General features: G+C 37.9%; 1 protein-coding gene across 3 annotated transcripts in view; it reads left to right on the top strand.

The window, feature by feature from the left end:
- Positions 1–323: 323 nt before the first annotated feature.
- The window catches only part of bcas1 (brain enriched myelin associated protein 1), a 47,515-nt gene continuing 35,653 nt past the window's right edge, over positions 324–12,185 (top strand). For all 3 annotated transcript variants that reach the window (XM_062978943.1, XM_062978944.1, XM_062978942.1), the window contains exons 1-3: positions 324–410; positions 2,692–2,779; positions 10,128–10,690. In XM_062978943.1, coding sequence (XP_062835013.1) covers positions 339–410; positions 2,692–2,779; positions 10,128–10,690 — 723 coding nt within the window. In that variant the 5' untranslated portion in view covers positions 324–338. The remainder of the gene's footprint in view (positions 411–2,691; positions 2,780–10,127; positions 10,691–12,185) is intronic.

Below are 12,185 nucleotides of genomic sequence, written 5' to 3'. Positions count from 1 at the left end.
TTACACTTGATTCAGTAGAGGGGACACAAATCTTACCTTTCCCTGTAGACTCAAGCAAAAGCAAATAGATGTACTTTCTCCTGGCTTGTGTGTTATTTCTTATTAATAGCTTTTGCCATCTTGACCATGCTTTATCATTGCTTGGATACAGGTGTTTGGGGTTTCATCTGTGAAATGTCAAAAGGTGAGGAGAAGTTTTAGGAGTAATTGCAGTGCCAATCCAAATTTCTATATGTATATTGTTGTGTACAGATACACCTTTAAAAATAATGTGTCTTTTAAACAATCCTGTGTGTTCTAAACTTTGATTTTGTATTTTCTCAGATACAGCTGCCACTATGGGAAACTCTTTCTCTTTGGAGAATGAGCCTGAAGACCAAGAACCTGTTCACGGAACAACATATTCCCCAGTAAGCTTTAGCAGAAATATTCCTGCTGTTTTACTTTCATCATTGACCCATCTAAAAGGTCAATTGTATTTAAAATACACAATCTGTATTTAGAAGTCTAATTTAAAACTTGCTAGAATTACAGAAGCTCATTGAATTAATGAGCTAGCAGGCTAGTACAGTTTTTATATTTGCATTTGTAAGTGTATTTGGGTATTTCAATATGCAAAGAGAATGGATTTAACTCTTCTGCCCCTATGTTTTTTTAAAAGACACTGCTTGAGCGTTAAATTTGTTTATGTATTTATTCAGTGTAGTTACTACCTTTCTCCCCGACATGGGACTCAAGGTGGCATATTAATAGCCACTAGGAATGCTGACTGGGAGAAAATGGGAGTTGTCATCTCACATGCTGGTTAGTTCATGCATGGTATATTCTACATTACCATATAAAATGCAGATTATCTGTTTTGAACTGGATTATTTGACAGTGTGGACTCATCTAATCCAGTTCAAAGCAGATAATGTGGATTGTCTGCTTTAATCATCTGGATTATATGGCAGCGTGAAAGGGACCTGAGAATACTGTAATGTGCTCCACTTGGGGTTGCCTTTGAAGATGATATGCAACGTGTATGGTTTTGGTATGATTTGGTGTACAGAACCCAAGCAAAAGCGGAAAATTTTGTTTTTTAAATAACTACCTTTTATGCAAGAAAACACCTTTTCTGGATTTTCCAGATTCTCCAGCACAACTCCGTGGTCACCCTCCACTAGAAGTTGACCATAGAATCATACTAGGTCTTGTAATACGACTTTATAGTCAGGTTCCATTTGAGTTAACTATACAGTTATGCTGGAGGATTTAAACATTCCTAGATAGAACATGTTAATCAAATTCAATAATAATCAAATCCACAAAAGTCAGAATCACAAGTATGGAGGACTCACTATACAGGTTTTAGCCTCTCTAAAATGAAGCAGCAATACTCCTGATGCAATCCTAAAGAAATTTCACAACCTACCAACATGCTTCTGGGCTGGATTTAAAGTGCAAGTAAAAACTTTTAAAGTTCTAAACAGAAGGAATGGAGGCAATAATCAGAAATATTTTGGGAAATGGTTAAAATGTATTTTTTGAGTGTTAAATACTCTGATAAGAAGAATTCCAGGCTGATTTAAAAAAATCTTCAAACTTTGGGACACCCACTAATTTCATACATGGTTGTTTTGTAAAGAAAACCATATACCAGTAATGTTGTTTCTGAAGAAAATGTTGCCTTCCATGCAAAATGCCTTGTGATAATTTTATGCAGAATAAATATGAAATGGGCCCCTGGTGGTGGCACAGTGTGTTAAAATGCTGAGCTGCTGAACTTGCAGACCGAAAGGTCCCAGGTTCAAATCCCGGAAGTGGAATGAGTGTCCGCTGTTGCTCCAGCTCCTGCCAACCTAGCAGTTCGAAAACATGCCAATGTGAGTAGATCAATAGGTACCGCTCCGGCGGGAAGGTAACGGTGCTCCATGCAGTCATGCCGGCCACATGACCTTGGAGGTGTCTACGGACAACGCCGGCTCTTCGGCTTAGAAATGGAGATGAGCACCAACCCCAGTCGGACATGACTGGACTTAACGTCAGGGGAAAACCTTTACCCTTAAATATGAAATGGCAAATAGTCTCCAAAAATTGGGCACTTTTTGAAGAATTTCTGACAGTTTGAAAAAAAAATGCTATAATTATTCATTCATTTTCATCTTTGAGGTGAAATTTGGGAATATTTGCATGACTTTGGAGCCCAAACATTTGAAAGACCACTTTCTGAAAGACTAATTTACATCTTCTGAAGGAATAAGGTCTGCAGAAGATGCCCTCCACTCCCTCCCCTCTGCAATGGGAGCAATACTCTGTAGGAGACCCTCCTTTGTTGTGTTGCCCCATATATGAAATCCAATTGAAAACCAAGCTAGAATCAAAATTGGCTTCATCCCAACATCAAGCTAAAACATAACTTTTTTATTATGACCTTCGGGAACTCTTTTAGCATTTTTAGCTTTTTAAAACGTGATGAATGTGCCTTTAGTTACATTTAATTGTTGTGTTAATTGAAATTTTAAATTATTTTGATAGGATCAATTGATTTTACTTGTTTACAACCCTAGATCTTGTGATTTAGGATGGGATTTACATTTTTAATAAAATAATTAATCTTATTGAGCTGACCCATTGTTTATGAGCGCAGTGCTGATAAAGGTATATGTCAAAGAAGTTACAAACATTGATATTTTAAGTTTTACCCTCTAGGTTTCTTCAGAACCTCCTGATAGCCTAAAAAATGGGCATGTTACGATCCAGCCTGTACAGACCGATCTCTTAGCAAATGGCAACACAGGTATGTCCTGAACAGGAAAGCCCACCCCCTCCATTTGTACTGTCTATTCTAGTATAATTATGGCAGTGCTCTGTTGGTAAGATGAAGGTAGTGTTATTATGGACAGCATAGCTTTAATTATTTTGAGCTGGAAGTGATTGCGACTCTGGATTTTATTAGTGGATTTTAACTTGTATTTTAACTCTGGGTATCTTGTTGTATGTCTTTTAATAGTATTTCATTTCTTTTATTGATGTTGTATCCCGCCTCAAGCCACAGAGAGAGGCGGATAATACATTCTTTATTATTATTATTATTATTATTATTATTATTATTATTTAGTACTGGAAATTGGTGCTCCTCCTCCTTACAGGAAGCCACGGGGAGAGGCGAGTAATACATTTATTTTTGTTATTATTAAATGATGGTAAAATGACAGTACATATGGTCTACAGCAGAGGAACCATCAGTCTTTTAGTTGATGGCTTCTAGCATCCCCTGCAGCAAATAGTATAAATGGAGCCCTAAGCAACTAATTCTCTGCAGACAGTCTCAGAGCTAAAATTCCTATGACTGAGTCATGCGTTTCCTAGGTTGGTGTACACTCCCTCCAACCAGGGTAAGGCCAGTGAATCCTAGGCTTGGCTGTGCTAAATGTAATGCAACACCCAACAACTGATACTAACTTTGACTGTCCCATTCCTAGTTCGTTCAGTGTGGGGATATGGCAGTTGTATTGTAACACATTTGTAGGGAATTCAGAAAAAGCTGATTGAAATTGACAAATGAAATAGCAATTTTGAATCCTGCATGGGAGAAAAGGAGGATAACAATCAATCAAATCCAATTAATATTTTGAATGTACAAATTTCCTGGGGAGAAAAGTGGTTTTGTCCTTCATATAATAGTAATAACAATAATAATAATAACAACAACAACAACAACAACTTAATTGTCAAAAGAAGACAAAGCTGATAAAAGGAAAGAAAATCGGAAGTGTACATTGTGGGAAATGTTCTTAGCCATGATCATGGAGAGTTGTGGCTTAAGGTGATTTCAGCAAAGCTTAAATGAATATGGGAAGCTTCACCTACATATTTCTATTAGTATCTACTTTGCATGAACTTTGTTTTATTTATTTTTTAAAATGTGCACTATTTTAGGTGACAATTATGATCTAATCTGATGTGTTGCTAAAATGTTCCCCAAGAAGTTGTCATATCTTCTTTTTGGTTCCCAACCAGCATACAGATAGTTCTATCCACCACTCATATTGTTGTCTCTTCACCTTGACTTTAGGCAATCTTTCTTCCAAACATCTTCCTCCAACAACCATTATCAGAACTGAACTTGTTATTACGTCACCATCACATGTCTATTCCTATTACACATACAACCTGCTTATTCATAGGTATAAATATCTGGTTTTAGGCACTTCACATCATGCATCTGACAAATTAGATATAGTCTACAAACGCTTATGCCACTCACTTCTTTCTCTTAGTCTCAATGACAATGAAAGATCCTTTGCACGCTGATCCAAAGTAACATAGCTATGTCTTTGAATAATATACTTCAGTGAATCAGCTACTACTGCTGATCAGCCCTAAATGATTGCTATTTGTATTGTAATTGTGTTTGTCAGATATATGTAGACACAAGGCGTGTATCTTAGATCAGTTAGATCATGTTCTAAAACAATATATGTACGTTTCTATGCTAGATAGTTTTTAAATTTACATTTTCATACAACTATGAAAATCTGGGCCATTTATCTTCATTATTTTACATCTGAGACATTCATATAACTAGAAACATGTAAATCATATAAATTTGTGAAGCATCGCAGATATGGGTATAGATATACTGGGAGCCAAAAATGACTGTGAACTAGACAGCTGGAATAAATAAGCATGAGATAAAACCAAGTAAGACCAAATCAGCATGATTCACCAGAGGTCTTTAGGTAACACCTGCTTGCTGGTGTGTAGCATTGTTTCTGCATTACTCCATTGCTTAGTCTACAAAGGTGTGTATTTATTTAAGATTGAGGAAGGGATATAGATAATCAATTTTTCTACCTTCAAAAGTAAGGATGAATTATTTCCACCATTTTCTCCCTGCTGTAAAGGAAATTTCAGCAGGTGGTCTTTCTTAAGCAATTCAATAACAAGCACCAACTGCTAAAATCCCATTTTCTATACTATCATTAAAGGTGCAGGAGCCCTTGATAGTTTTCTCTATTGCAATCTTGAGATAAAATAAGAAATGAAAGAATGTATCTTGGTGGGTCAAGTTTGCTAACCAAGTAAGAAAAGGGAGAAAATAGATTTTTTTTTTTGTTCTGATCAATGTTTAGGAACAAGTTTTTTGTTGTTAAAAAACTTCAGGATTGTTCACTCTTGGGTTTTGAGCCCCAAGTCCCCAGATTTTGTGCTTCATCCCTTCATTTCACCTTGTTTTGTGATCAGCCCATGTAGTGAATTTTCTGTCTTAATTTCTAAACAGGGAAATATATTATCTGTGTGTCTCTGTCTCTCCCTCCCTCCCTCCCTCCCTCCCTCCCTCCCTCCCTCCCTCCCTCCCTCCCTATAGTTGAATGGTAAACTGGAATTAACTGTATGTAGTGGCAAAGTGTGTTAAAACACTGAGCTGCTGACCGCTGTTAGCTCCAGCTTCTGCCAACCTAGCAGTTCGAAAACATGCCAATGTGAATAGATCAATAAGTACCACTTCGGTACCAGCGCTCCATGCAGTCATGCCGGCCACATGACCTTGGAGGTGTCTACGGACAACACCGACTCTTTGGCTTAGAAATGGAGATGAGCACCAACCCCCAGAGTCAGACATGACTGGACTTAATGTCAGGGGAAACCTTTACCTTTACTAGATGATACTCTATATAACCATGCCTAGGTGTCTGGTTTTGGTCCAGAAACTTCAGGACATGGAATGATCCTGAACTGGCAGCCCTGTCAGTCCACATTATGGTATGGATAAAAAGTGGAGATCACATTTGGTTTCTAAGGGCATTTTTAGGTTCATGCTCCACCCAACCCTTTTGATATATCCCTTGGCACTACACCCAGAAATTGTTTCTTCTTGTTTCAGGAGGCTTCCAGCAGTAGTTTTTTTTTTAAACTTAACACAGGATGTTACAGCCCCCCTCCCCCCGGTTATTTTAAAATGAAAGTATGCTTTCAACTATTTCCGGCCTTTTAAAAATGTAGCATTTATGAGCCTATTAAAACCTTACGTAGATATTGAGAGTTGAAACCTTAAACCGAAGTTGTTAAATGTTGACCACTAAGTATTAGACCTTAGAGAAGGTGGTGGCCCTGTGGCCTTCCAGATACTGTTGGACTCCAGATACCATCAGCCCTAGCAATGGTAGAAAAGTAGTTCATTGACATCTTGAGCCCCACATACTCCCTCACACTTGCTTGAGAAGAAAAGGCAGTTCTGTCTAGGGCAGTGGTTCTCAAACTGGGGTTCCCAGATGTTTTTGGCCTTCAACTCCCAGAAATTCTAACAGCTGGTAAACTGGCTGGGATTTCTGGGAGTTGTAGGCCAAAAACATCTAGGAACCCCAGGTTGAGTACCACTGGTCTAGGGCTTGCATCCTTGAAGCTATCCTAAACTGCTGTCCCATGTTGTCCCAAAGTAGAAAATGTAGCTCAGATAAAATTTACTTACATGTTGAATCCACATAGAATTTTCTTTAAAAAGACATTTAGAGGACAACTTTTTATTTTTAAAAAGTCCTACCTGTTGCTACACAGTGTTGAATATAAACCCAGACCTGCTGAGCGTTGCTCATTTTTTCTTGCCTGCACATACTTGAATAGGTTGTGTACAGTCCATAGGTGGAGGTGCTGTTTTTAGTTCCAAAAGCTGATATGTCAATATCATGTGTAAGTTGTGGGTGTTAGCTCAGCAAGATTGATGTTATTTGATTTGTTTCTGAGTAATTTAGAATTTGATTTGTCACTCCTGAGCTCTGCCCTGGTTTCACTACCAAAAAAGAAAGACAAAGTGTTTGTCTCTCTTCTTGTGTATTCTCTCACACAATCTGGCATTCACACTTAGCTTTCTTTAGTCATGGTGAACATAGAATCATAGAAGTGGAAGGGGGCTTTATGGTCCATAGCTTCCAATTCCCTGCTCAGTGCAACAGCAAGAACATCCCCATTGGATTCAGCCTTTTTTGAAGACATCCAGAGGAAGGAGACCCCAGCACCACTCTAGGCAATTAGTCCTACATTTCCCAAATTTTCTGTGTGAAATATTAGAGGCTATGTGCAACTCATAAGGTTTTTTAAAAGAACTCTTCCCAGCAAAAAAATGAAAATTGATATGATGGATTTTTGAATAAATTTAAGTGTTTATTTCTGGTTCTGCAGAAAAGACAGTCAGAATGATTCAGTAGATGAATGGAGTGAAAATCTTTGAATTATACCCCTTTTTTCTTTACTTATTTCCCCCCTCCCCCTTATCTGGTTTATCCCATTTCTGTTTTCCCAGCACCATGCTTGATGTTATGTATCCAACATAATATTTAGATAAAGGGTGTAGTAAACTTGCCAATCAAGAATAACAAAAGCAGACCAAATACCCAGCCTACTCAAATCATTTGCAGGGCCCTTGTGTCCAGAAAGTCATCTTTCCAAGCTTTTGATGAAAATTGACATACTGTTGGGGAGCAATGCTCTGTCTTGTGCCATGATATTGCAGCTAAAGGTTCTGATCAAGTCTACCAGAAATTAGGGCAGACATTTAGCTTCAGAGACATGTTCAGAACACAAGTATGCCTGGTGTCACATGTGTTCCACAAAACTGTTTCTGCAGCCCTTTAGCCTCACACGCTCACTGACCTGCACTGACTCAGGCCTAAAGAGAGAGAGTTAAGTTCTTTCTGAGGGGTGTAGTTATAGGGAGAAGTAAAATAAAGGCATGGCACTCCTCATCAAGAATTTTTCTATGATTAAGACCATAATCTGGGCAACACAGCAGGGGTAGAGTATCCCTTTCTGGCAAACAAAGGGTTAATGAAGTATTGGGTTTAATTTACATTTATTAGGGGCAGTGTTGCAGGAATACAACAAAAACTGTAAGAGACTGTCGACCAATGAGACAACACGCTATGGGACAGCTTTGATATATTTCTGTGATGTCGTCATTAATAATGCCTCAAGGGCCACAAAGCGATGCACACACAAAGAGAACAAAGGGTGCATCCGTATTGGTGAATCAATGCAGTTTGGAAAGGTACAAACACCCTTTGGGAGAGAACTCTCAGCCTTAGAAAACCCCATGGATAGGATCATATTAAGATCACAATAAGTTGGAGATGTCTTGAAGGCATACTACAACAAATGCTCACATTTAGATGCAAACTGTGATGTTCAGATTTTGTTGTATTGCTTTATTTATATCCCATCTTTTTCCTAGGGTGATAGAATACGATAATATATATGGGGTGGGGAATCAAGATTAAAACACTATTAAATCACAACAATATTAAGACCAATGAAAATATTACTTTAAAACAGACAGTTTTGAAGAATGATATAAAGATTCTTTGAGGTATCATGAACTTTTGGGGGAGAAAAGCAAAAGAGAAAGGGGTGGTTAAAGGGTGCTTTACTCTGAAATTGCCAGGAAGAGTGGATAAAGCCTAATTCTTTGGGGAAGTTAACATCCAAGATTATTCATTATGAAATAAAACAATTGAGTTCTTGTTTTTCATTTCCCCTGGCTTGTTTCCCCTTTTACCCGGGATCTCCCAGATATCTAATACCATTCTTCTTGGAGACACTTTTATATTGTTTCTGGTCAGAAAGATCTTCCTGTTGCACACAGAAATTTTACTTTAGCAGTTCAAAGAACACCTGTCAATATTCAAAATATCTTTTGTCTGATATTTTCAGGAACCTTCTATCCTGAACTCAAAGTATAGTTTGTATGATTTCTCCATCTTATACAATTATGATGGCATTCCAACCTATAATGAGTCAATGAAGAATGAAGAACAATAATCAGGAAGTTAATATTTTGTTAAGTTTGCCTGAAAGAATAACAAGAGTGAGACATACTCCACAGGGCATGCAAAGGCTATGCATCACACATATTTTAACGTCTTACAAATTATTCAGTAAAGTTTTCCTTTTACACCTGACATCCTATATTATGATGCAGCATCACCATATCATGAAAATGTGGGTTATTTAAAGACAACATACAAATAAATCCAAAGCCCATAAAGCTTGATATTTTAATTTAATGTAAGCTGTCTTGAGTCCCTTTTGGGGTAGAGAAAGGCGAGATATAAATAGGGTAAATAAATAAATAAATAAATAAATAAATAAATTGGGCAAACTAAAAAGCACAAAATACATCATGCAAGCTTTCAAAGCTTCATTGGGTTTTTTTCATCAGCAAACATGTTAAAAATCATACAGAAGAAGAAAAGTGAAGATGATTTTAACATCTTTGCCTGATGAAGAAGCCAGTGAAGCTTTGAAAACCTGCATGATGCATTTTGTGTTTTTTAGTTGTCCTAATAATGGTACCACTATTCTGTGGATTCTGTGTTTTGCTACATATCCGACACAGAGCTTGCTTACACAGGCACCTTAATCTATAGATGGTCCAAGGCAGTCCTGGATTCTGTGGATGTGTTTTCATGCTCTGCTCTCAGACTTTTGACCAATCAGTCACCCTTACTTTTTTCCATTGTTTCTGGTCATCGCAGTGGCTATGGAGCTTCACAGAGCTTCTGGCCATCACCGACCACCTTTCTTGATGTCAGCAAAGTTCCCCACATGACCTGGGCAAAGGAGGGCAAAGTCAGGGAAAATGGGATTTCACTAGCCTGTGTGAACAGTTCAACTGGTTTGAATTAGAACTGATTCAGCTATTAACATCAACCCTGAAGTATAAGGCTGCTCAGGAGTTTGCTGAAAACTCCAGAGCATTTCCTGTTTTCTGCTAATGTAGGATAAAATTCGGTTAACCAGTTTTACCCTCCATTAAAGGCCAGACATCCCTAAATGTTGTGTAGACATCCAGGAGTGATTTTTGGTACAAACTGGGGTATGTGATCCATGTAGATATGTCCCTAAATATCTTTGAATATGTTTCTGTGATAACATAGTGGCTTTTGGCAACCTTAACTTCTCATGCAAGCTGATACGTCAAAGCTCACACTTTGTAAAAAGAATGGCACGTACACACTGTGTTTGTTTCAACACTGCAATTTACAACCAGTCCATTACAATCAGTCCATTAAACACCCGGGCTGCTATGATTAATAGTGCATCTTTCCTGTCATGAGGGATAATTGCTGTTTTCTTGTTTGCACTTGTAGTGGATGCAAAAGTGACTGTTCTCCAGGATAATGCGGCTATTTCTTCCCAGAAGACAATGGAGATCAGCACCGTCTCTGAGAGCAATGAAAATAATCTTGGGAAGAAGGCCAAGACTCCGCCGCCAGCTGCCAAATCTCGTTTTAGCTTTTCATTTTCACGGCCCGTACCAGGACGTAATGGAGTGCAGGCAACAAATTCATCTGTTGGACCAACTCAACTTGATGTCAGCTCCGAAACCCTGAGTGAAAACAAAGCATCAAGTGAGAACCCAGGCCTTCCTGCTGCAGCTGTGGCAGAGGAAGCTTCAAATAAAAACCTAAATGAGACATCACTCAGTGAAATTGAACTCACAGCACCGGACAAGAGAGAGGATGATACTGTTCCCAAGCCCAAAGAGATAAGCTTTTTTGAACGTATCTTCAAATTGGAAAAAGGGAAAGAAAAGAAGAAAGCCCAAGAAGAAATCCAAAGCGAGGATGAAGTAGACAATCCAGGTGTACTCATCACAGCACAAGAGACATCCGGATTACAAAGCGCACCAGATAACATTCTTCAAGGAACGGCAAGTATATAAATGAAATGTCTATTTAGTTTCTAATTAAGTTTATTAAAAAAATTGCATGGGGAAATGCACTTCACAGCAAACAAATGGGAGAACAATTTTTTCATGAGTGTGGCTAAACAACTATTTGTTGTGAGTGAGCAATAAAGGTTGCTGTAGTTTTAGTGATTGTTGATGGTCAGTGCCTGATTTATGCAGAAGATAAGTAAGCTTAAGGCTTCAGTTTAAGAAGCATCTCTATTTTCTTAAATGAAAAAAAATCAAATTTTCTTAAGAACGGGTAAAAATAAAGCATTAGGAATAACAGACTGTAAAAGACATATGGATTTATTGTAACAAAGGTTGAGTATCCCTATTCAGAGTTTCAAAATACTCCCAAATTGCCTATGTGTGTAGCTGAGAGAGTTATATTTTGGCTTTTTGATAGTTCAATGTACACAAACATTGTTTTGTGCACAGAACTATTGTATATAAAATTACCTTCACCATATGTGTAAAAGATCTATATGAAAAATAAATTTTGTGTTTAGACTTGGGTTCCATCTCCTAGATGGTTATGTATATGCCTGTATTCCAAAATTTGGGGGGGAAATAGTAAAATATGGAACATTTCTGGTTCCAAGCATTGTAAATAAGAGATACTCGATCTGTACATATTTTTGTTACATTTTTGGTTTTCAGACATTTCCTCTCATATGCATTGGAAAATTTACAAATGCAACATTTGTTCATCGTCTGTTTTCATTGCCTTTTATGGAAGACTCATCCCAAGATATCCAAAAGTTACTGTTGTACTGTTGTTAGATATCTTCAAGATTTTCCAAATTTATGATAATCCAACAATCAATCTTTCTTGGCAAGATTTATTCATAGGAGGTGGAAAGAACATGAGCTAGTGGATTTATATGCCTGATCAGCGATTCTTGCTTTAGTCTCTTTCAGGCCTAGTCCAATAATAAAGCTAGCATACAACTGGCAGTAACTCCTCTAGAAGATATAGGTCAGTGGTTCTCAACCTGTGTTCCCCAGATGTTTTTGGCCTACAACTCCCAGAAATCCCAGCCAATTTACCAGCTGTTAGGATTTCTGGGAGTTGAAGGCCAAAAACATCTGGGGACCCCAGGTTGAGAACCACTGGTATAGACAAATGTACCAGTTACAGAGTTACGTTTTTGCCCCTACAGACCCATAGCAGGCCATGTTTACTTGACCTCTTGATCATGATTTGGTTTTTAAGTAGGACTCAGGTTGGTGCTTACAGATAAACTTTTACTCTCGGAGTAAGTTTTTTTTTCCATTTGTGGCTGTCACTGATATTACTTATGTTGTTGTTTGCTGTCCAGTTGGCTTTCAATCATTGCAACCACATGAATGGGAAACCTTCAAGAGCCCTGGTCATCAACAGCCCTGCTCAGATCTGGCAAACTCAGGCTAGCCATAGCTTCCTTTATTGAAGGTTGATCTTCACTGTAGAATGAATCAAGTTTGAAACTAA

Source organism: Anolis carolinensis, chromosome 4 (assembly GCF_035594765.1).
Source record: "Anolis carolinensis isolate JA03-04 chromosome 4, rAnoCar3.1.pri, whole genome shotgun sequence".
Classification (NCBI taxonomy): domain Eukaryota; kingdom Metazoa; phylum Chordata; class Lepidosauria; order Squamata; family Dactyloidae; genus Anolis; species Anolis carolinensis.
The sequence above is the reverse complement of the archived record's forward strand: the minus strand, read 5'-3'. Positions and strand labels throughout refer to the sequence as shown.